The sequence below is a fragment of the Microchirus variegatus genome, assembly GCF_963457635.1.
Source record: "Microchirus variegatus genome assembly, chromosome: 8".
In the NCBI taxonomy this organism is placed as follows: Eukaryota; Metazoa; Chordata; class Actinopteri; order Pleuronectiformes; family Soleidae; genus Microchirus; species Microchirus variegatus.
In genome coordinates, this window is record NC_139809.1 from 4492645 (window position 1) to 4519164 (window position 26520).

General features: G+C 42.7%; 1 protein-coding gene across 3 annotated transcripts in view; it reads right to left on the reverse strand.

The window, feature by feature from the left end:
* The window catches only part of roraa (RAR-related orphan receptor A, paralog a), a gene marked incomplete at both ends in the record, with an annotated part of 176537 nt that overhangs the window by 31685 nt on the left and 118332 nt on the right, over nt 1-26520 (reverse strand). For 2 of the 3 annotated variants that reach the window (XM_083894109.1, XM_083894108.1), the window contains one exon: nt 21094-21123. In XM_083894109.1, the coding sequence (XP_083750235.1) occupies nt 21094-21123 (30 nt within the window). Of the gene's footprint in view, nt 1-5935; nt 5967-21093; nt 21124-26520 lie in introns of those variants that run through there. The other variant, XM_083894110.1, reaches the window with a different exon arrangement.

Consider the following 26520-nt stretch of genomic DNA (forward strand, 5'->3'; position numbering starts at 1 on the left):
GTGTTGGATTGTGTTGTGTGTCACATAATAGTCAAATATTTTGGTGGAAAAGTGGTAAAGTTTGGAAAATGTAATCTTTTAAAACCTCCGTAAAGCCAATATCATTCATCTATTTTATAGCGCAACTCCTAGTGCTCGGGGGAATCTTGTTTATCAGTGTAGACAATAGATCAGTTGACTTTCAGTGGTGCCATCCCTACACATAGAACCCCTAATGGCCTCTGCTGGGACGTGTAATCAAACGCCTCGCATACTTCTCTCCCCTTTTTTTTTTTTTGTAATCAAGAGGCAGAGTGCATGTTGTGACGATCTTTGTTATAAAGCCGGTTGCTCCCTCATCTCATCAAAATTCCACGCATCTCTCATTTTTCATCCTTTGTTCCCCGCTGGCGTCTCTAGGCGCCGCAGTCGCTCTCTCCGTGGAGCAGGAGGGGAGCGCAACTTAGCATGCTGTGACCTCTGACCTCTTCTTCATTCCCCCCCGACTCTACGGCATGCTTTTTCTGTAATTCTGGTAATGCATCAGCACGCGCAGTTGTTGTCTTAGCCCAAAATTCCACAGACGCCCATGAGTGACACATAAGACATTAACGGACAAAGCTATACTGTAGTTTATGGAGCTGGAATTACATGGTTTTTTTTGTCATGATTTTGTATCACCACTGAATGGGTGTTGGATTTTTGGGTGTTTTTTGGGTGCTAGCACAACAAAATGTTGGAACACAATAAGACAGAGGAGACAGCACAAATGTCAGCTTTTAAAACAACATTAACTACAACTTTTAGCTGTTTCCTTTGATAGCCTAAACACAAAATCACAACATATCACACCTAGATGTTTTTTGCATAACTAGTGAGAAAACCACATAAACCACAGCTTTTTATCAACAGTTGCCGACGAGAGCTCCCTTTTCAGGCTGCCTGGGTCACATTAGCACCGAGATAAGTACTCCTCTCTTGTCTCACCTCTGCTGGACTGACACAGGAGAAGGATAAAGGCGATAAAACTACACAAACAATACTCCTCTTCTTGCTGCCGCCACTCTGCTCGCCGAGCGGAGAGATCTGATTACGACCAAGAAGAGAGCAGCTCGGTGTTTCATGGAAAAGCAGGTCAACTGAAGAGCGCCGTCAGAGCTCGGGAATCACCGGCCTGATGGAGGAGGGAAAACTATCCGACATGGCGAGAAAGGGAGAGAAGGAGGTTTTGTCTCCCGCCGCACAGTGCCTGCCGTTATTTACTTTGCCATTACGGAAAGAGAGGAAAAAGAGAAATGATGGAAATGAGAGGACTGCGCACACGACTTTAGGGAGAGATGCATTTATGTTGTCTGGTCCTTTGCTCACCTTCTACCTCTTCTGGTTTTCCCCCCCGTCTCCCTCTGGCTCACAGTTGCCCCACTGCCAACACCTAACTCTTTATGTGTTTTTCTGTCCTCAGTGTTTGAGTCAGACAAAACGCAAAATCAATAATGCTTTTTCTCTCCCATTTCCTCTTTGATGCAACTTCAAAAAGCCAATGGACAGTCCTCCAGAGGCTCACGGTGAAAAAAAAAAAGCCAATGGTATGAGACATGCTCAGAATGAAAGTACAGGAGCACAGGAGGAAGAAAAAAGAAAAGAAAAGAAAAAAAAAAAAAAAACTTCACCCATCACTCTCTTGTTAACTTCTGGGCCCCGGGTGGCACAGCATATAAGGGCAGTCTTTTCCTAAAGAAGATCAATGTTAGCCAAAGGGCATGCGTGTCAGTATTTTCAATAACCAAAGATAACAAAATGTCCTCTACTGTCTTTACATTATCCTTCCAACAGAGAGGTGACGGGAACAAAACGGCGGGGGCAAATTCAAAGTCAAAATATGTAACTTTATGGACTGCGGTACATGATTATCCGAGCAGTGCCGACAGAGGAATTATTCTATCAGGAGCTAAATGCTGCATGACAGGGAGATACTTCAAAGGATCTATTTCAGCGAAATCTGTAAAAAAGCAGGTGAAATATACAGCAGGGAATTACCCTTAAGTTGGAGGTGTTTGAATATAAGTCCAGCCAGGTGCTTTACCTGACTGGAGAGCCAAGTCTGACTGAACTATGGTGTGAATGTTTCAGAATGAGCAGAAAGTGTCTCAGATACTGGCTTATATTAATATATATATATATATGTGGTTATCTTGTGTTGCTGCTGTTAGTTGCATCCCACAGTTTAATTGGGCATGGGAGAACAGACCCCATTTAACCCTCGTCTGTGATTGGTCTAATAATCGGTCAAAACCACAAGGTGAGAGACAGGACAAGATGACTGACAGAGCCGTCTGACACCCTGGCAATGACTTGGACAGAGCTGTAGATTAGTGTGTGGGCAGAGTCAAAACCATATTGATATATGGCTGTAAAAAGAATACTTTGGTATTCATATGTTTTGAAAGTAGGATAATAATTAAATGTTTTTTTTTTTAGGTGTAAAAGGCAGAATGAAAATTCTATTTTCATGGTATATTCATTTTTATTCAGACAGTGTTGAATTTAAAAAAAAACTGGTTCTCTGTCTCCTCACCTTTCCTCTTCTGTGGAGCCAAATCAAAAATCCATGCTATCAATGGGCAGTCAATATCTCATTAAGCAGTCCCCACACACACACTTCGAGAAGCCAGGATGTTCGTCTCAGTGTGCACAACACAGACTGGCACACACCTCTCACACACTTTAATAACCTGTGGGGACGCCATTCCACTTCCTCAACCAGCAGAGAGACACGAGAGAGAGAGAGAGAGAGAGATGTGTGCATGCGCACAAACACACACCATTCATCTGAGGAACTCTTGTTTGTTTTGTCTTCCTTCTGCTCAGATATCATCTTTTCATTTTCACAGTCACATGTAAATTCTGCCTTACAGTATAGGGGAAATTAAATCACCTTTTTTTCTTCTTCCCTTTCATAAAGCTACTTTAATGAGATATATGCAATTTTGAGGTTGTACAAAAATGTTTATTTGAATCTATTTAAAATGTAACAGGGATTACATTTTTTTTTTCATAATTGAATAATAAAAAAAAAATTTAAACACCACATAACGTGAGAATAGCTCTTCTTAAATTGTCATTGTTTATTTATTTATTTTAAATCCTCGTGGGTGACTTATATTGCCTTCACCTTAATCTGTGGTAATTTTTTTTTCTGTTTCCTGTGCCTCTCCATGTCCTAAGTCCCTAACTGGATAATAGCCAATCTTGTTAACCTCTGCTTTAATGTGTGAGAGCCTGCAGCACTGTGCAGTGAGCGTTTCAATCAACAACATGATGGAAAGAGACAAAGAGCACTAAATCTACCGCAAATATTTACAGCCTTAATTGCTCACGTTGCCTCAAAGCACCTATCAGAAGATATTTGGCTTTACCTCCTCTACCGTCCGGCAACATTTCCACAGTCTAGTACACTTATGTGTTAATTCACATATTTATGTGGCGCCTGAATACACTCTAGTGGCTCACTGGGCCTTGCTTTCGACTATAACCTCACCACAATAATGCCCTTTTTAGGGGTTAATTATATGTACTGTGAGGTCCACTTTTTTTTTTTTTACTTTTGCTGTCTATCCACACATCAAAGAACTTTCTTTAATTATGTAATTGGAATTTTCATCTTAATTGTGCTGAGTAGGCTGGCTAATTTGCATGGGGTAATGAGAGGGATGTTTCCATTACAGGTAATTAGGTACTTGAGAGGCAGTGGTGTGGTAGAGAGGCTGAACACAGAGGAGAGAGGTGGTGGTGGTGGTGGTGGTGGTGTACAATATGAAAAACACTGCAAGAACACACACACACACACACACACACACACACACACAAAGCCACATGCAGTATAATCATGTAAAATATTAACATAATAAGGAAGTGCGTGCCAAGGCAGCGAGACATTGTGCAGTTCGTCCCTTTCACCGACCTTTTCCAAGAAGAAATTACTGCTTCTGTTTAAATTAGTTTCCAATTATACAGCCTGTTCACATTTTAATTTAATTTCTGAGACTCTCAGAGTAGCCCAATGATGACACCAGCAGCTCCTATCACACTGAGACTAATAAAAATGAAAAAAAGGGACAGATGAAAACTGGCTACATAAACGAAAGTTAAATAAAACATTTAATCCTGATCAAATGAATTTGGAATGTATTAATTCAACAAGGTCATATTTCGGGAAAAAAAATTATATTCTGCTCTTGCGTCAACGGAGGAAGAAAAACTTCAAAATGCAATCAGATGTTTTGTAAACACCTCTTAAAGAAGTAAAATAAAATGTTAGATTTAATTTTACCACAAAGAACAATAGGTCAAAGGCCATTTTTCATAAATGGACTAAGATACAGTGCAGCACGTTTATTATTTAATGTTCCACAAAGACTGTGAGCTGTAAGATTACACAGAAATATGACAAAACATATATGCAAATACACAGAGAAAAAAAAAAAAGCAATGGTCATATTTTCCAGTCGTACACTGCATATGGAACATAAACTAACATTTTAAATGTAAATATATGCCTAAAGGGCTACAATCAATATTATTATTATTATTTTTATTCCACACTTTATCTTTATAAGCAAAAAAATATTACTAAAAGCACAACTGTGAATTTTTTTTTTTTTTGGGACAGGTGGAAAAAGAGAAGCAGCATCTATCAACTCAAATAATCATCACTGATTTTTTTTCTGTTTCACACACACAGTGACACGGCTTCCTCGTTGCCCCATTGTGGTTATCGTATTTGACTGTATCGTAGGGCACATGTGAGCACATATGTTAGGATGTGATTGCTCACATTTGTCTATATGGAAGAATGAGAGTGAAGTCATGTACGTGAAAAACACGATTGTGTGCATGTGTGTACTATGAACGCACGCACGTGCAACCAAGCATGACAAAAGTGAACATTGCTCCGTCTGCCTGCACTTTCAGTAACTGTCTACGTGCAAGCGTGTGTGTGCGTGTGTGTGTGTGTGTGTGTGTGTGTGTGTGTGTGCGCATGTTTCCCTGTATGATGGAGGGGGTTGGAAGAGCTGGGATTAAGCATTCTAGATCAACATCACAGCCACTGAGAGGACCCAGTCCTGCACTCATGTCCACATTATGTAAACCCCACTACCCTAAAAAAAACAGGTCAGTGGAACGCAATACACTCTGTCTCTCTCTCTCACACACACGCACACGCACACATATACAAACACACATGCACGACTGCCTTGTCGCCCGTCTGCGACCCATGTTCAACACTGCCACGCACATCTTCCCGCGGAACAGACACGTCCTTTGAACTGGAACAACAGGATTAGGAATGGGACAGAAAGGAATAGCGACAGGACCTTCACCCCTCACCCCCGTCCCCCCGCCCCCCCCCCCCCCCCCCTCGCACGCTACCTCATATCAAGGAAAAGAAAAGAAAAAAAGAAAAGAAACTTTTGTACTGAGGCTTGGGGAGCTGTTATTGTCAGAGAGGTACAGAGATTACACTCTGTCGGCTGTGGTTTCCTCAGCAGCCCACACAACAGAAGGAGGAAGAAAACACAACAATGATTTTTTTTTTTTTTTTTTTTTTTTTAAAGGAGAACTAAATACTTAAACACCTCAATGTATTTTAATGAGTTGAGATTTTCTTTCGTTTAGATTTCAATTCAGAAATGTGAAATACTCTGCAAAGCATAACAAACACACACACACATGATAAAAGCTTAATTCACTTGCATTTAAGAGCACCCGTATTACTGTATAGTTCTCTCTCTGCCTCCTTCCCCATCTCTCTCTCTCTCTCTCTCTCTCTCTCTCTCTCTGTCACACTCATGCCTTGCAAATGAAATGCAAAGAGTTGGCAGGCTATGAATAGCGGAGCCATACTTCCCTACTTGTTACTCTGGTTGCAGGATCATGCATGCATATTTGCTCTTACCTTTCATAGCTGAAATCACAAAATACATCATTAAGCTTCGAGTCCATAAGAGAAAAAACTATCACCAGCGCAAAAAGCCCTCCACTGCTGTCTCAGCAGCAGCTGGCCAGCACAGCTCTGTCTCTCAGCCTCCGAGCATGACCACACCAGAATCCATGTGACTGTGACATCAGTGTTCATGTCTGACTGCTCCCCACCCACTAGCCTTTGATTGGCACAGCATGCAGCCAGTAGGGGCGCTGAGAGCTCAGGCAGGGAAGCTGGCCGTCTTCCCACTGATTGCAGTCAGAGCCTTGTATACTGGCTTGCGAGACACAGCATACTCTCCCTATCTTCAGTGGCTTATCTTTTTAGTACAAGGATAAAGTCCAAGCCTGTTCGAGCCAGACACCGGTTTTTCACCATCTTGTTCTGCCCCCTTCTAGTTGCTTTTTTCTCCCCCTTCTTCCTGTTTTTTTTTTTTTGCCTTTAAAAATGGTGCAATGTCAAGAATAAGAACAAAGTCAAAGAGGGGGATAAAAGGCTCGACATTTAGGCGAAGAAACATAAGAAGGCAGAAAACAAAAAAAAAGATGCACAGAAGAGTGGACAGGATGGACGAGAGGCGATGTGTAATTTTTTTTGTTGGGGTGCCTCAAAGATCGAAGCACTGCACTCTCTTCTTCTTCTCTTTCTCCTCCCTGTCTGTAGATATGAGTGATCAGTGTGAGGCCAGATGTCGGCGAGCAGCGGTGGGCCCGACACAGAGAGAAGATGAGTGGAGTCCACAGCTTCTTCCCCTGACCTCTCAGAGGACCTGCATTTCCTCCCCCTCGCTCTCACACACTCCGACAGCTCTCACACACTCTTTTTGACAGGTGAAGAAGGGGAGATAGTGACGGAAGGTTTTGGATGATCCTCTCCACCCCACAGCGACCTGGTGATGAGTTTCTTGCTATCATTTTCTCCCGCTCTCCCTCCCATGCCTCCCCTCACTTTCGCCCCCTGCTTTCCCATTCCAGTCTCTCTTTTTTCTCTCTCCCCCCCCCCTCCCTCTCCTCGCTCATCCTCTCTCCCGTATGATAATCTGTTCTGACTCCTAACCAGCTGCCTCTCTCTGATACAATATTCTGGTTTTAGTACAATCCAGCCCTGGCCAATAACTACATTGCATTTGGCATCTCATGAATAAGCTGGTGCTCATATCACCCCCCCCCCCCCCTCCCCCCAACCTCAAGACAAAAATGATGCAGCTCTAAATGTAGATGCTCTAATATTTGAAATCGAAAAAATTCCAGATTTTAGAGGCTAATTTCACATTAAAAACAGTTGATACAGGACAGATGATAATAATGATAATAACAATGAAACCTCTTGCTGTCACAGGGCAATAATTTAATATTAACAATGCTACTTTTCCTGTTTTACACTCTCAGTATCCATATTCATTTGATGTCTTGTGTGTTGTGTTCTGTTAATTGAATAAAGGTACTGCTAACCCTATAAAAAATGGAAATGAGGACTCTTCGCAGCATAAATCTTCCCATGACAATGTTTCATGAGGTCCTCCGGGTTTCATTAGATCCGCTAAACACATTAATTCACGTCGTGTCAACACAACGCCGGACTTTTACTGCAACACCATCTAACGACCAAAACGCGACGACACTGATAGCATCAAATGAAGCGTGTCTGGGATACAAACCGCAGGAGGAGCACGGCGAACTACTCGAAACGATTGTGATGTCAGAGACAGCGCAGTCGTTTTCATTTCGACGCTGTCGTCTCTCCGCAAAAAAAAAAAAAAAGTTCACCAGATGAGTCAAGGCCGAGGCCCCACACAGGAACATGTTTAACTGCCACTATCTGTGGTCGTCTCTCAGAGACAGGCAAACAATATCAGTCCTAGAGCACCAGCTGAGACTCACACTGTCACACACACACTCTCTGAATGGCAAAGTCAGTGAAGGTGACTGTGGAGGACGGAAAATGACAAATTTATAAATAGGTAAATAAATACAGAAATCAATCAATAAAGGGCTGAATGAATAAATAAATAAATAAATAAAATAATGATTACAGAAATGCATTAAGACAATAATTATTTCTATATTTTTTTTCCACAGACAAATAAACAAATCATATGAATAAAAAAATATTATTTTATTTATGTATTCATTTCAACATTTATTTATTTATTTATTCATTCATTCATGTATTTATTTATTTTTCGGTATTTCTGTGTCATATGCTAATGATGTAGGAGGCTCTGGGACTCGGTCTAAAGCAGGATTGGTTACAGGCGCGTGATGATCCACTTCAACAACTCCGGCCTGACAGAGAGCAGCCAGTGTATTGGGGGACAGATGCAATCCTGTTAATGTCCATTTAGGGACGTTTAGAATTAATATTGACCCTGCTTGTTCTTTTTTTATATATATATATATATATATAATACGGTTTCGATAATGTATTTTTTGTTAAGAATAAGAAATAAATCGCAGATCACCACATCTCTGCCAAGTACACAGTGTTTTCCACCATGTCAGTGGGTACACTCCCCTATCCTTTGTATCCATGTATATACTTCCTCCAACTTTATACAACATGGATTCAAATCCCTGGCCTAAAAGGACAGCTGTTTTGTCGGAAAAACTGCTTCATCCGTTCTTCTTCACACTCCTTTGACCGCTCCACATTAGCGGTGACAGCATTCCGATATGCTGCTGATACTTGTTCGTTAGTTGATTGATTAAGGCCACAGAGGCACTGATGGTGCTAATGTGGTTTATGTGAAGCCATCAATAGATTTTTTAGTCATGACTTTATGCCCTTAGGTGCGAAAATGCTACGGGGAATCACGCTACTGGGAGAGACACTGTTGAACCAGACACAACACAATACTTGTGTCTGTATTTAGACCAGTCATGTGTCTCACACTAACACACAGATTCATTCATAACTTTTTTTTTTTATAACTGTTAACAAGTTCTCTGGAATCAAACTCAATGGCGATAAGGAGCTGGGCATCTCCTGGTGCCCCTGGAGGACAGGAAAGGACCAAAGCTGATAATGGCCTCATTAAGTGTCTGTCAGGAGCGATTCCACGCACACACACACTCACCATGCACCACATCCATGTTCCATTTTACTATTACAACTTTGGACTGACCTCCCAGACCGCCCATAACGCACCATGCGGCCGTTAGACCACGCAGGATAAACAGATATGGACTTCTACATTTTTTTGCGTCCCAGTCTTATTGTCGAGCCTTATATTCAACTTCAGAGCCACCTAGGTGTTTTGGAAGTGCACGGCCTGCCCCGCAGCAGCGGCGGCAGAATTAACAAGCTCCAACAGACACTCCATGAAAACAATACAGATCAATTTAATATAAATGCCAAGGAGTGGAGGGCATAATATTAGAACCATAACAGCACTGGCCCACATCACACAATCATAAACCAATTTAGGGCCATTCCAGGCAATTTCCTGGGGGCTTCCACTTGTGGGAAGACTTCAATAAATCACACAGACAACAAAGGGAATATCTATTTCAGTGAAAATAGAAGACACTATTGGGTTATGTCCAGAGGACTGTGGTGGGTTGCATTAAAAGACAAGTTTGAATGGGGCAGGGAGAGTTTAAAATAACTGCATGCCAATGCTGTGCTGTGCTATAATGTTGTATTACGGTCTAATGTGTGGCTGTAGGAAACAGTTACCTCATTATGGTCATTAGAACAGCACAGTGCAGCTGTACCACTTCTTATTAAGCTACAATGTGATTAGACTCTTATTTCCACTGCCCTTCATTATTTATAAACTTAGCAACTCAGCATTATTTTCTCCTCTTTTTTTTTTTAACTGTCACTCAATGCACATACACACACACAAACACAGTATTTATAGAACAGCGGGGTCAAAAGGAAGAGGTATGAAAGGATTTCATACTTACATAGGTGAAGTGCACAACTGTCATGTTATCTGTTATCACCATCAACAACACAGTGCTTATAGTGAATGGCTGACAAGGCTGTGGTTATTTATAGAGCTCAATATAAATACTTTCTCCAACAAATGGAAACAAACCGGCGGTTTAAGTCAACAAAATAAAAACCCGATCAGAATAAAAATATTTAATTTAAAGGTGCATTATGTAATAAATATAAACCAACTGGCCATAAAATCCTCCTAATGTCACAGAGACTCAGAATAATGTTCATATAACAAACTGAACTCATCAACAACAACAGTACAGCCAAGATATTCACATAAAAAAAAAAACTTTTGCAGACTGCAAATCAGGTTTATGTTTTGAAATCATGTGGCGCCACCTACCACCGCCTACCAATCATCGCAGTCAATAGAGTCTCAGCTGCCGAGCAACCACGGGTTGCCAGTTACGTCTGACTCTACAATGGCGGAGAGAAAACGAAACCTAAAAGACTTTGAATTTGAGTGTAGTAACCGTTGTTGGCCACATTCTTACATGTGGCACCTTTAAACGTGCCAATCAGAAAACTCTGATGCGATACGGTCCATTCAGAAACAGATGGTAGTGCTGTTCCACGTAAACGTCACGTATAGAAGTGATTTTTACTTCTACTTTTACTTGCGGAAAGTTAGACCATTCCATATGAGCGCTTCATGTATGTGTATGCACAGCACAATCACACGAATATAATTTTACATGCATGTAAACACAGCTACTGTGCCAACATGGCTGCAAAACCAAGGACTGACTGAGCCTCACGCCATTTACGACCGACTGCTTTCAGGTATAACTTCTTCTTTTTTTTTAAAAGTGGTAAAAAAAAAAGTGTATTTCTGTGTTTGGGCACTTCAGCATCAAGAAAAGTGTCCGCGAAGTGAAAGTGGATGAACAACTGACGGATACAGCCTTGAAAAATACATACAGTTTATTTATTTAGCTTTATCACATGAAGAGGCCGAGGTAAAGAGCGATCATCACCGCCGCGCTGAAGAGCTATCGCGTAACTCTCGGAGCAAATTTTAAAATCGATCAATAGAAATCAGATTTAATAATGAATTGTGCTGCATCTCTTTTGTGTGAGGCCTGCCCTTGGGGACAGAAAAGGGAAGGAATGGGAGGATAGAGTGAGAGAGAGAAGAAGAAGCGAGAGGGAACGAGAAGGGGAGATTATCGCAGGCATGGCAGCCTGTGTGAGAGGCTTAGCCTGGCTAGGCAGGGAGGTGGAACCCTGTGAATTCTAATGAACTGGCAAGACTCCCCCCCAAAAACAAGCTCCATCTCCATGGCATGAGGGCGATAGGAGGGAAGGAGGTGGTGATTAGGGGAAGCGCCGTTTCTCCACTACAAACCAAACAGAGCAGGTCATTTTCCCAGTGATAATTATGGCAATAAGCAGGCATGAGGGATTGGTAATGGACCTTCTTATTCTTCATGACCTGCAAAGGCAACCACTGAGTCTGTCAAGGGGAAAAAGCATGATGATGTGTTTTTTTTTTTTCTGTAAGGTAGGGTGACTCTGGTAAGAGTCGCAACGGCTATTGAAAAGGGCAGCAGGGGAACTTGGCCTTTGAGGGAGAAGTTAACGAATGAACTTCATTATTGAGGAGCATACCAGGGAGACCCCCTGGAGTGTGTGATGTATTACCTAGCGTCGAACTTACACACTCCCCCAACATCACCGATATAGCCCGGCATCAGCTCTGGGGGAGGGTCGGTGTGTAAACTAAAATAGTTAACCTTCTGGCTTAAGGCGAGAAGAAAACAGAGAAGCAAACCCTTGATGTCCCTGAGTTGCTTCAATAAAGTTGTTTTTCAACAAAAACAAAAAAAATTGTATTACTTTTCTCTGAATTTAGGCTGAACAATTATTCTCCCTCTCCTGAAACACCAAAAATGAATAATGAGGCCGGGCCCTGTGCAGCGAGTAATTGGTGCACACAAACCCTGAGAAGAAAACGGTTTTTAGCTTAAACTAACATATATTTAATGTTCTCTCTGTGACTTCAGGTAATGCAGATGGTCCAGTGAGGCAGTTCAGATCAACATTGATTACTCTCATTTATTAAAAAAAAAAAGAAAAGCAGGAAAGTAACTTTCCCTACGAGTTTCCAGAGATTTAGAAAAACAAGCGACCCACAAGAGGGACTAATGTTTTCCTCAAGATTGAGGGAGATCTTCAGGCTATGTGCAACGTGCATCACTTAGCCTTAGCCCCTTACAGTCTTCACCACCGGGCCCTGGACTCTGTGGTGAACAGGACGAAGGAGCGCTTTCACCGAGCGTACACACTCTCAACACTTTTACTCTTGACTTATGAGGATGCCATGGGTGCAGGGGAGTGATTCATCACAGGGTGTACTCCTCTTGCACCCTCACACATTAGTAATGTGGTCCGCTGAGGAGGAGTCCTGTCATCAGTCTGTACCTGGACCCTCTGAACAAGGTAGGTCAACAGGAGGCAGCGGCGGGCTGGCCCACTTTTAGTCTTTCACAACACCTTTAAGTTTCCTCCAGCTCTTCCTGATGGACATTAGAGCAGCCTGGTCAAGAGGAAAAAAAAACTGCCTCGGTATTGTGACATGTAGTCACCGTATCTGTTGACTGAATGCTCCCTGTAAGTAATATCTTCTCTAACCCAAATTTTTGAATGAGAAGTTCTCAAATCTCACTTTATCTGAACGAAAGCGCCTGAGGGAATTCTCACGACAAGTATCCCATGTCTTCCGCGACACAGCTGCAGCATGGGCGGACGCACGACATGTCTGTTCTTTCACGAGACACAGAGTTCACGTAAGCTTTTGACCTCGACGTCGCAGGTAGTGCACATTTAAATACCTACCTGAGAATTTGTGTGTTTGTCATTTTTGCGCGTGCAGATTAGGTGTGAAAAAAGGCTATTTGAAACCAAAACACAGGATTAAGGGATAATGCTGCTCTGTGTCTTGTGAGTCGACCTTGATTCTGTAATCCAGTACAATACTCGAGAACAGCATATTTCTCTCTCTCTCTTACAGATTTAACACTCTCACTGTAGAAACAGCTCATGGTGATGTAATGGCAAAAGCATAATAATGGCACCACGCTGAATGTCGAAATAATCTGAATTAAGACACGTTTATACAGCATGTGTTTATTAGAGCTGGGAATGGTATTACAAGATTTGCAAAAAAAAAAAAAAAAAGCTAAAATATCAGTGAGAGTAAGGCCCAATTCCAATTCCTATCTTTACCCTCAAGCTCAACCCTTAATCTTAACTGGCCTTCAAAACCAAGTGTTGAGGGTTATTTTGTCACTTAGAAATGGGACACCCCTTAAATGCAGATACGTCTTCAGACTGCGGGGGGCAGAATAACGCGAAAGCTGCGTCCACCTAACCCTGTCAACTCCAAAATAGAAGAAGAAGAACACATTTTACGTGACGATCCGTTTGTCAGTCAAGTTATTAGGTTGTCAGTTAGTTATAAGATGATACTCATACAAATACCGCAACCACGGACATATTCAGCTGACAGTTACCACACACCACGGACTTATTGAAGGGTAAACGATGTCCGCACCGGCCGGCTATTGACAAAATATCGTAAAATAAAAATAAATGTTACGCAACGATGACGTCAGTAATCCATAATATGGGCCTAAACTAAGATAATACAATGGTTTTCATCATTTTTATATCTCTATTAACAAAGAAAATACTTCATTTGTAGCGCACTCGTTTCGCTGCTTTCTGCGCCATCTTTGTTATGAGAAATGCATTCTGGGTAGCCCTTGCTCCCAAGGGTGGTCTCGGAAAATCTCAATATTGAGGGCGATGCAGCCCTTAAACTCGCCCCTCAACTTAATTTTTCCGAGAATCGGGACAGCACTTGCACTAGAGGGAGCGCGCATTTTTGAGATTGAGGGTTAAGATTGAGGGTTAAGATTGAGGGTTAAGCAAGGAATTGGAATTCACCCTAATCTTTACTTTATTTATTAAATACATTAAAAAGGAGACAAATCAAAGTGACATTGTTGTTACGGGTGAAAGAGTGGGGGGGGAAAAAGAGACAGTAGGAAAAAAAAACGAAAGTAAATTGACTTGAATTACACAGACCTGCACTTTAATGACCACGGTGAGAAATGAACTTGATCTTTAAAGTGAACTATAGTCAGCCACGGTGTTATTAAGGAGCGTGCCACTTAATCAGAGCGGACGCCAATTTAGCGAGGAGCTAACTACGCAGAAGGCAAACCTCAGTGGCAGCAAACACATTAAATAGCAGTGTGTGTCACCTGATTCACACACAGGTACGTATACGTGCTCTCCTTTCATCTCGCAGTCTCTGCCTTATTTCACTGACTCCATAACTCGTTTCCTGTTTTTTTCTTTCTTCTTCTTCTTCTTCTTCTTCTTCTTCTTTTTCCCTTCACCGTGCCGCAGACACAGTAGAATAAAACCCTGCCTTTGATGTCTGGGATCCTATAATGCTGAGCAGTACAAATATGCACGCCTGTTATCTGTAAGAATCTTAATGATGACGGTCGACTTCACAATGGGTTAACTGCATCTCTCTGTTCTCGGCGCCGCACACCCACAGAAACACAAATTAATAGCAACGGGGAAAAAAACAGCTTTTCTCTAATAAAGCAGATTCAACAAAATGTGCACAATGCGATCAGCACAAATGTCAATGTATAATATCACTGAAAGCTTTTGTGAGCACTTCTGCCTCCTCCTCTGTAGATGTAACTTTATTCAACTCGAGAATTTGCACGGAATGTTTTTTTTCCCCGGAAAAAAAAATCCTGATTTAATCGTATCTAAAATTCAGTTTCGATAAACATTTCATGCTTCATACGCTCGCTGTTAGTTTGGTTCCCTTTTGTCCCGACATATATGCATATATTCTCTATCAAGAACTGGTGGTTGACTACAACTGATCTTAAACCAGCGCTCAAACCAGACGTTCAAAAACAATATTACTGGCGACATCTTAGTCGTTGCATGGTTTATTCAATAACGTTCATCTGAATAATTCAGCTATTTCAATTATACATGTTAATTTTGCCTGCTTTTATTCATGCATGATATTGCATCACAGATTTTAGATCCTGAAAAAAAAAAAAAAAAATCACAACGGAATGTTTCTGACAAACTTTTCCAACCACCGAGTTTAGCATATTTTAGTATTTTGTCTGAAAGTGAGACGTGAAGATCGTCAATATCAGATCGACGCCAGTGAGGACGATAAACTGAGGCCAGTCTGTGTACGGCCACAACTAAAGGAGCTTGGCTATTAAACAAAAACATTTAATTATACTCGTCGTTTGAAGGCATCAGTCAGGATCATATCTAGTTCTGTGACCTCTGCCTTTGTCGCTCCCTCCATGAATCAAACCTTTCATTATGTGGTGACACTCTTGCCCTTCACAGAGAGTGTGTACAACATGAGAGAGACAGAGAGAGAGAGAGAGAGAGAGCGGGAGAGATGAGGCATCGGGAAACCTGATGAGTGACGGATAGCCCGCGCTCGTGCAAAGGCTGGCCAATTGTGTGCCGCAGCGATTGTGAGGCGGGCCCGTGCCCTCCCAGCCGTGCCAACTGCTTCGTCTGGCAGACGCTACCGTCGCGGCACAGCCCCCGCGCACTCCCTGGCCCCTCTCACCTGAGGCTAGCGGAGACAGCCGGCAGAAAAGAAAAAAAAAAATCGCTCCCACATGCTTGGCCGGGCCCATCCGAGCATTGTGTCCTTGTCACATGTCACTTATTCTTGTTTTCCGGTCTGACAACACTTCAAGACAGAGCCTTTCAGAGACACAAAAGAGAAAGGGTTTCGGGAAAAAGCTGACGAGGCCTCTCTGCTCTGGCTCAAATTCTTTGAAAGAGACGGCACCAAGAGAAGAACCAGATTAAGCGGCAACAAAAACCGAGCCCCCGCCCCCCCCCCCCCGTTTCACAAAAACGACAGCCCCCCCCCTCACTATTCCCCTTCTTATAAAACACAGTGGGCCCCTAGGAGGCGATAAAAAGGACTGTCCTAACCCACAAGAAACTTATGCAAAGAAAGTGCACTTTCAAAGGCCATTTGCAATTTTACAAAATGGCAGACATAATGCTTTTACAGAAAAATGAGGACCTGCCATATTGTGTTGGAGAGGGAAAAGTATGGCAGGAGAGCAAAAATGGAGAAAAATCACGCTGGCCTGGTTTACAACAAATAGATAGCTCTATTGATTTCCCTTTTACAGACACTGTCCATCCTTCACCATTGTGATTACGCTGACCTATTTCAGGAAAAAAAGAAAAAAAACAAAAAAACTACCCATCTTTTATAGATAAAAACCCAAATGTCCGAAAAGAAAAACACTCTTTCCGTGCAACAAACAAATAGAGTAAAAATGAAATATAACCTACAGCAGAGTGGAGGGAAAAGATCATGTCAATTAAAGTGTTCAATATTGCGCCAGGAAAAGAGGAAACAACCAGTTGGAGCACCCTGCTGAGAATCAAATAACTTTCCTCAGAAAGAGCAGCTGTGTTTTTTTTTTGTACCTTTGTATTGTCAATATCAAGTCGAACAAAAAGGCTATAAACATTAAAACGATTGCAATATTTCTTAACTACAGTTTAAACATAACAAAGTTTACAAAATGTGGATTAGAGTTTGGAAAGAACAACAAAGTGTGCTATTTTTTTCGGGGGGATAATAATCTAATGTACTGAATGTGCTGCTGCATTGTTTTGTTTTTTTTTCTTTGACTCTCACAGCTCAGTTGTTGTAGGCTTTGTGCTGATTTGCGTCCTCTGCGCCTCTGTGTGTATTGCTGTGTGTGTGTGTGTGTTCGTCCTGCTCCACTATGTGTGCGTCTCACCAGACGAGCTCTCTCTCTGTGTGTGTGTGTGTGTGTGTGTGTGTGTGTGCGTAGCTCTGGGGACTCTGGCTGGCTGATCTTCATTATCAGCCCAAGCTTAACAATGTACTGGATGCACTTCCCACATGAGTGCAACTAACAAATCCCTTAAGAGCTGAATCAAGGCAACAATGTGATGAAATACCTTCAAACAGCCACCGAGTGCGGAACACCGGGCCATGTAGAGACGACTCGCGCTGCCCCGAGCGATTCCACAGGAGTGCGCCTGTTGCCAAGCTAAATTAGACAGCAACTGGGACATATTATTCTCCTAAATTGGCAATGTACAGCACCATTAAGGACCATAAATCTCATGTTTGATTAACTGCAAAATAGCCCAACTCGAATGCATTAGCGTTGTTCGACTCCGATCGGGATCTGCCACGACATTATGAGGTAAAGCAGATGCTTTTTTCCGAGGGTTAAAGGTTTTAATCGTCACATGTGAACACGGCGAGGATTGTTTGGATTAACAATGTTAGCCTATCTGTCTAAACACACACCAGCTGACTTTTATGAGGGGATCTTTTTTTTGTTGGGGGGGGGGGGGAATGCACAAAGGCATGAAATCTTCAACATCTGGCTTTTATAACTGTGCATAATTAGAACTGAGCGAGTCTCAAAGACGGCAATGATTCCACGTTGCGTTTCTTGCGCGGAAGAATCCGAAACACGTCGCTCTCTTTGAAAAACAGATTGGCCGCACGTGATATTGCTCGGCGAGCGCCGATCCGCGCCGATGAGAGACTGCGAGAGTGCGCGCGCTTGCAAGCAAACAAATGAAGATGCAGGAGCAAGGCCATGTTTCTCAATCAGTGTAAGGAGTCTGTCAGCACAATGGAGATAAATAGTTCAGCGTGGAAAAAACTGGGACTCTCTAAAGCGTATCTGTAAGAGTGATGAGAGGAAGCTCCGTCTGTCTCCTTTCTTCCTTTCTCCATCTATACTGCTGCCTCCCTCTGGCCATTCTCACTCTCACACACACACACACACACACACACTACATACAGCGTACAATAATTACACATCAACGATGAGGACTGACAGGATAACAACGGATACAGTGAAATCAAATATAATAACAACTGCTTGAGAAAATGTTTTGCAGTGAGAAAACTGGAAAACATAGTTTCTGTATTATATTTTTTGTTAATTGTGCATATGTAATGTAAAGTGTTTTTAATTTGACTGTAAAAAAAAAAAAAACCACAATACGCAAGCCCTTTCTTTGAATCGTATTGTGTACAGTCAGTTACGAGAAAGAGGATTAGCTGGCGGTAATCAGGAGATCTCTGATCTCTGCTCTGCTCTGCGTAGAGCATCCTGAATACACCACTGCACGTGTGTGTTTGTGTGCGTTAGCTCGCGTTTCTACTGTTTGAGCTGTGAGACGACGGAGTCCCAGAACGCTGACGGCAGATTAGAGGTGAGACATCTAATCTCAGTGTAATCAGCTTCTGCATCTGATCCTCCACTCCACACTATCTCTCTGTCTCTCTCTCTCTCTCTCTCTCAACAGGTCCAAACAGAAATTCATCTCACGGACGACGCAGACCGCGGCAGAGGTCTGAAAAAAAAATGACAGCACAAACAGGAAACAACAAAAAATATTTTTTTCTGTCACTGTCTTTTTGACGCAGAGTTTGCCACGGAAAGTCCATCATACAACTTACATTAAACCACAGGCAACTTCCTCTTGCGTGAAAAGAAAGTGCCGGTGGGGGGGGGGGGTGGGGGGGTGGTTTAGGGGGCTGCCCCTTTTGGAGAATGAAAGAACGAAGGGGGACTAAGCGAGAGAGAGAGAGAGGGGAGGGTGTTGCTCTTGTAAATCAACATTATGCCCCCGAACGGGAAGAGGTGTTCAAAGTCATTGGCACAATGAAAAAAAAAGAAAAGTATTTGTTTTCATCTGCGATACCTGATGGCGCTACGATTATTAGTCTCGTTGAGTGGATGGAAGAGGGCTGTCAACAAAGGGGAGACGAGGAGAGGAGGAGAGGAGAAAGGAGGAGAGGAGAAAGGAGGAGACGAGACGAGAGGAGAGGAGAGGAGAGGAGGAGAGTGCCAGTGAACAGCTGCCCCTGTAATTTATATTGATGAGGGGACTGGCATGGCGGGGAGCTTTGAGCAGTTTGATCACTCAGGCAGAGTGGGGGGTTAGTCAGACACACAGCTCATCCCTGTGGTCTAGGTTGTACTAGAAAGACCTCCCTAAACACACACACACAGACACACACACACACACACACACACACAGCGTGGACTGGACCGGTGCAGCGGGGACGCGGATGCTTTCACTCTCCGAGAAACAGGAATGTATCTCCAGCGTGACTGTATCCATTTGAAGCGGCGCATGGTCTCTCCCTCATTATTACTCCAGCAGTCATATAATCACCAGGCAAAAAAAAGACCCTCCCTCCACATCCTCAGTGACCATTAACTAGCCCTCGCGCTATACTTGCGCACACAGCTCTGACGAGATTCTGCAGTCAGTTCCTGTCTGTGGGGCACAGCCTTTTCGACTACTTGTTAGGAGCTTTACTTTGATTTCCTCACGCGGAGATGATTTAAATATTTTTTCACTGAAATGAGACGGCGTAGTCCGGTTTCTGCCCAGGGCTTTGAACCCAACGCTCCTAAATCATGCTCTTTGATTTCTTCCGGTGTAGAGGTGCTTAGCACCACACTAATTAAGTTAGCAGGGTGAGGGGTTTGTGGGTCAAAGCATTTCTGTTTTACCTTGAAGACATCCTGACACAAACACAACCCCCCCCCCTCTCTCTCTCTCTCTCTCTCTCTCTCTAACACACACACACACACACACATCAAAAAATACTTTACGCCCTCCAGACAAGCAAATAGCTTAACACACAATCATGCTGCTGTTTTGACGAGGCTGTTTGAGTAAGGTAGAGCTGTCTGGTGTAGACGATCTTATCCTTTGCCCTGCCGTCTGATGTAAGAATGAGCCGGGGTGTTAAACAGGGCAACATGCAGCCTCTCACAATCTGAAACACTCCGCGCCGATCGCTCTCTCATAGAAAAGCCCTCTGGCCTTCCCTCTCCACAAGTTTCATCAGAGTGATCAGAGCAAAAAAGGATAGCCTTCAGGGCTAGTTTCTTCCATTCACACAGCGGGGTATGAACACGAACACACACACATGCCGCAGTACACTAACCCAAAAGTGATTTTACTTGCCTTTTCAATTACACTTTACGAGTGTCAAAATACAGTCGAGATCCCTGAGAAATCATTGATCTCTACAGGTTTGACTGTTCATCAATTCGTCACGAGCAAAACAGAGTGAAGAACAAATGGGTAGAGATGGTATCGATTAAAGTTGTAGTGCACGGAGACGCTCGGCATCTTTCAACTGTTTTGTACTCGAAGATCACTAACTCTGGTTGCTAATGCAGCCTAAGAGGTTACAAACCACCATCCAACACCACATCCGTGTTGTTCAGTTGCACTGTCTTGCAAAACAAAAAACAAAAAACAAAAAACACGATCTGCTTCAACTGTGCGTGGTTATCGAGCAGTCATAAGACTGCATTGCATGTTAATTTCCTCTCCGTGGTTATTAGGAGTCTCTTCAGGATGGAGATAAAGAAATATGAATAAAGTGAAAGCGGATGTGACGGATCAAAACGACAATCCTGATTTATAACAATGTTACGACAACGATGTGTTGTGCAACGACAGAAAAAGTAACACAACAGTATTTCATCTATGTATTACTGTATATGAAGTAGAGGAAAGGATACAATTTTTTTGGGAAATAAATGGCTTATTTCCTGCTTTTTTAAAGGTGCCATATTATGCAAAATCAACTTCATTTAAATCCTTATATTTGGGACTCTGGAGGTCCTATCAGTCGCCAAAGTGTGAAAAAAGATGACTCACTCATGTTTTTGTGGTCCTCCTCAGTCTAAGTACAGGAGATAAAACACGTGATGTTGACTTCCGCACTCCTTGTGATGTCACAAGATGCTAAAATACTGGAATTGCTGTCTCATGGAGTTTTTTTTGGGGTGGACCTAAAAAGATATACGACTAAACAGAGCGTTCTGAACATGGGTGTTTGTGCAGGGTGATTGAACTGCTGTGGCGCTTCAATCTTATGGTATTTTGACCAAAGCATGTCACAGACATGTTCATTAGGACACCAGGGAACTAGTTTAACTTGGAGAAATAGGGTATAATATGGGACCTTTAAAGCTTTAACACATCAGGGAAACAGAAATAAGAAGTGGAATATTATAATACATTAAAAAAAGGTATGTACTCACAGGTGTGTGTCTTCTTCGTCACCGAGATACCTGCAAAGAGAAAACATACCATTCTTTAGAAAAAAAAAGCAGCCATAATATATTCAGCAAAAAACAAAAAAACATAATTTACATGCAGCACTGCTAATGGCTGACTGTTAGTGATGATACGCGATGAAGAAGGAGACCCTGTGGTCCAACAGACTGTCACTTTCCAAGGTCACTAAAGGGGCAAGCCCAGGATAATTATGTGTGTAGACTGGTGTCTGACCCACAGCCATGCTACATCAACATCCATGACAAGGTGTTTGAAACTCTCTGCAGGCAATGTATGAAAATTTATACTCAGGCAAACAGCATTTGGAATGCTAATTCTCTGAGCTGCCCGAGCACACGACTAAGCCTGACCCAGAGCAGAATAAAGGCACTTTTGACCTCTTTGTATGTTCATTAAGGGCTTACTCTAAACAGGTAGCGTCATGGAGACATTGAGAAAGTATTATTTGATAATACAACAGAGGGCAGTTCAGTTTTAGGAGGGGGGGAAATAAATGCCTTCAGACAAATGGAAGTGACGATAAAACCAGGAGATGAAAATCCCGATAACACATATTGGACTAAGATGGTCAGGTGTTTAATTTAAAAAAAGATCTGCAGCCCAACCAGCACTGTGCACCTATAATATAAAGCCTTGTTAATGTGCCCTTAAAAAAAGAAGCAAAATTCTGCATTCACCCCAGGTTTTTCTTTTTCTTGCAATCACTTTTCCCACTGCCACCAAATAACACGGCAGCAACAATGCACCTGAGCGCACCTCGTATTAACACCAACACACCCGTGGGCCCAGTCAGACGTGTATTTAAGCAACGTGAGCAAAAAATTAAAAGTGCTACTGCAGGATGCTCCGTGGTGTCTGTACCAGTGTGTAAATGGGTGTGACTGATGTGGAAACTGTACCGTGTGTATGCGCTGTATAAAAAGTGCATGTAAATGGGTGTGAGTGTCAAAACTACAGTATATCTTTGAGTGGTTATCAAAGGGCATGTAAATACTATTATTTTATACCAAACTGTGGAAAAAATACACAAAACAAAACAAGTAATGGTGATATGAGCACAGAAAAGTATGGCAGTGCTCTTGTAAGTGCAGGGTTGTCCATTTGGTTAGATGAAATTTTCGAGGGCATATGTGTGTGCTGCCCACTGCCCCTGTGCTCAATTTGTGTATTCACTATGACTGTGAAATAAGGACGGGTAAATGCATAAGTAAAACTCACTATCAGTGAGCGGTGAGCGTGCGGATATAACAAATCTAAATCTAAAAACGTGAGTAGCTGCAGAGCGGTGGCCAATTTGACCAGCGTTAGTCAGACCTGGCTGATGCTGCCACTGCTCAACGTTGCCCTTCTGGGCATCAACTCATCAAATGAGCCACTTCATCTCCTGCTCTGGCTGCTTCTCCTGCGTCTGCAGCATTGGTGCGATGCCCCAGGAGTCTGATGCAGACACAGGCGCACAAGCCAGACGTGGTTCCCAGCGGTCTGCTGGATCCTCGTGCTTTGCGGGACCAGAGAACACTAATAGATCCCACTTGTCATGCGGAAGCAATGGCTAATTTTTCTACAGCGTGCGCATTTGAAACTCTAGGGATTGGCGAGCTCGACGTGATTCGATAATTCTTTGTGAAAAAAAAGATAACAATGTTTCAGACACGTTTGAGGGGAATCAAGTCAAAGAGCAATGAGGGGGGAAAACAAATAAGCCCTTCAGTCTCCAAAAGACATACACGGAGAAACACATAACTGATATTAACTCCACTGAGCACAGGGCGAGTAAAACAGTCACCCAGAGGCCAGCAGTTTGTGATGGAGCTCTAATATTGTTCCAGTGCTGAGGGCCAACGGCTTCTGTTCTATGACTTTACTCAGTGAGAAAATAAACAATATTAACTCACACAAGGTGAAATAGCAGCAATGTCAAAGTGCTGGAAAAATCAAGGTGCACTTACAGTGTTTGAAACTAAAAGTGTAACTAAAAGCAACCTTTAAACGACCCTAAGTATTATTGTAGAGAGACAATACTGTAGATACTGTTCCATTTAAATGTATTTCATTTGCCCGATACAGGTGTCTTATCTCTGAAATGTTAAACATCGTTTAACCTCAGATCTTAAACTTAAAACCAGAATGTAACGACAGAGGATGTGGAGGAAGGAGCACGAGTTGTTATGAGTCTGCATGTACGGCTTTTGCCAAAACATCTGTCACGCAGTCGCTCCGTCGCTGACGAAGTCCGGAAGTGATAATTCATCTGGCAAATTCAAAAGCCAATATTTCTAAAACTCCGATCCAAACTCTTAATTAAATCCTCAGTGATGAACGATCACAGTACATTTCACGATCGATTCACCATAATAAAGACATTCGCCTCCAAATGGTAGTTGTTTTTTTTTTTTATCAATTATGATACATCTTTTTTCCCCCCCACTGCATTGAACACATCAAATCTAAACGGTTCATACTTGACGAGGGTTATACTCTGGGGAAAGTTCTATCTAAACAGACTCTGTTTTGTTTACTGGACTTCAGACGTTTCTCACTACAAAGTGTGTAAATCCTCAGGGCCTTTTGAGTGCCTTTAGAACCTCATAACAATGTGTTTTGACACTTTAATTGTTTAAATCTTCTATCAGAATCCCTCCTCTTCTCTTTGTCCACATTTCTATTCTAGTTGTTCTATTCTCATATGCAGTCGTGTCAATCCTCAGTCAAGATGAGTTGCGTAATATCAAGTGGATCCTGGGAAACAACCCTAACCCCTTTTTGAACAGTGGTCAATTAAGCAGGGGTTTACACAACAGGTCAAATCAGATAGAAAGAACAGGATAAAAACAAACAAAAACTAAAAAAAAAGCATTGTGCAAGATATTGCAAATAATTAGGGAACACCGAAACGGCTTGAACTCGCAGTTGCTGCGTCAGTGTGTTTGTAATAAAGAAGAACCAACAAGCTGCTGTTGAAAAACTATTATCTTCATCAACACGTTCGAAAGCGTGGAAACAAGTAGTTTGTTTTGTGAAGGAAAGGCTCGTTCAGTCTGTTGCTATGCAGGAGAGAGAGGAAGCAGACGGGGTGGTTAGTCAGCCCACTTCCTCCTCTAAGTGTCATTCAGAGCCTGGAGATTGGAGGTGGCACAGAAATTGAGCCATAAAACCAATGAATGAGTGAGTTCACTCTGGACACTGACATTGGCGATTGCCTGCCAGCTCATATCTTCACTGGACGGCAGGTTCACAGGTCAATCTGGAAGTTGGCTCCTTGGCTGACAGACAGGCCGCTACAAACATACATAAAGCTCAAGGACCACCTTTTATTGAAAAAAACAAACAAACATACAAAGGATTAATTTATTTAATATAAGTGAAAGTAGGAACAGCTGGTTTCTGATGTGGTGGAAGGAGGGACGGTTGTCACCATGCGGCCTTTGATCAGTCAAGATTTTCACCTCTCATGTGTAAACAATTGAGCACATGCTCTCACGAGACTTTTGCTTATGCTATAGAGGAAGAGATGAGGAAGAGATGTGCAGGAGACTGGAGGTTAACCTGCACCACATCTATCTGCAGGGGGGCACACATCCTGTAAACATGCCACTTAGACGGGAGGAGAGCGAGTCTGGGGTTTGGCAGCCACGGTGCTACAGCCGGCTGCGGAGCCGCGTGGCATCGCAGGCGACTCAAAGTGACAGCGCTGTAATGAAGTCTGAGGCACGCGGCAGGCTGTACGTCATAATTTCAGGTTCCTTAAAGCCTGACAGGGAATGATTATCATGGATGGTTATTGTCACCCTGCCTCCCTGGGAGACGACGCGTGCTCTGGGGTTGTTGCACCATGACATTCAAAGTTACAGTCTCCTTCATATAATGGAGCTGTCCTCTCAGCGCACTAATGGGAGCGATCCATTTAACCTGTGCCAGAAACACACAGACGAGGAAGTTCCTAATGCAAGGCCTCTCCCGTGGGGACGTCACACTCCCCCCCTGGCTGCTCCCTTCCTGCTGCTTGATTCATTGACTGGCGCTCCTCACTTATCCTCATTCACTGTTCAGTCTGGGGAGACAGGGAGGTTCACTTCCTGCCGCCCTGCTCCACATGCCGCTGCTGCACGCCCGCCGCACACAAGGACACAGCCAGTGCAACAGACCCTGCTCCGTGGAAGAGTCAGACAGGGCCCAGTGAGGGACATGCTAGACACCTACTGGAATTATGGGTCAATACCTGAGGTACTTGGGAATGATGCAAGTTCACACTCGGCAGTGAAAAAGGCCTCCCAGATAGAAGAAGACAATAATGCGTTTGGTTATTGTTCTGCCCTAATGACAGCAGTTGTATGCGACTGGTAATTCTGGGCTACTCCTGAGGTGGCTGGTTAATGATGGTGGCTTAACCGTATAGTCATCGTCAAGAATGACAGATGTTGCCGTATTCAGTAGTTCATCTTTTTTTGACTACCGCTGCCCCGACTGACAAATTGCCTCTAAATTCCTGTAGAGCCAAGTAGAAACAATTCTACGTGTTTCTCTTCTTTGCCATAACAACGCTTCAAATGTCTGCGAAACACAATTCAAGGAGCTGTATCTATCGATGAATTCAAGTCTGTTAAACGCATAACTGTCCAACTGCACACTTGATAGGCTTCAAAGAAAACAGGAAATCTACTAAGGGCACCAATATGTGCAGTGTCTACTTTAGCTGTGTTTGGATGAGAAATGTGACAGATATCAGTATAAATCTGACAGATATATCACTAAACGAGCCACTTCCACCCCAACCCGCACCTTCTTTTGATCTGTATGCTGGTTACCATGGTAAAAATTACACACTCAAATGATTCAATGTGTCAACTTTGTCAGGTGTTGTTTTACTGTATATATAATAACTTTAACATAATGTAAAATCAATCTTGAAGAAAAGATGCTAATATTCAACGGGTGACTAGTTTACACTGTGCTTCAGCAAGAAACATGTCTCTTAGTAAAGTGTGGAGCAGTCAGTCCGATGCACTTCAGAAGAAAATAAATAATAATACAAGGCTGATGGATGCTCGCTGTGCTGTTCTAACTTTGGCAGTGTCTGTGAAGGCCAAGTTTCATACACAAAGTCACTTTAAACAATCCTCCCTTTTTCTGGTGACACACTTAGCCGTAATAGTTATTACACCGCTATAAACTATACATGCGAAAAATGTAATGATTAAAAAAGCACAATGATTCTAATCAGCTGCCCCCTAATATACTAAAGCACTTAATCCATGGAGAGGCCAACTCTCTTGGGAGTTCTCAAGAGAAAAATGACTTCTCTGTCTCCAGGCGCTGTTATTTCTGGTCATTTCTAATTGGTTTTAACTAAAAGCAACCACTGTGAGACTCCACAGGTTACTCCAATGCAT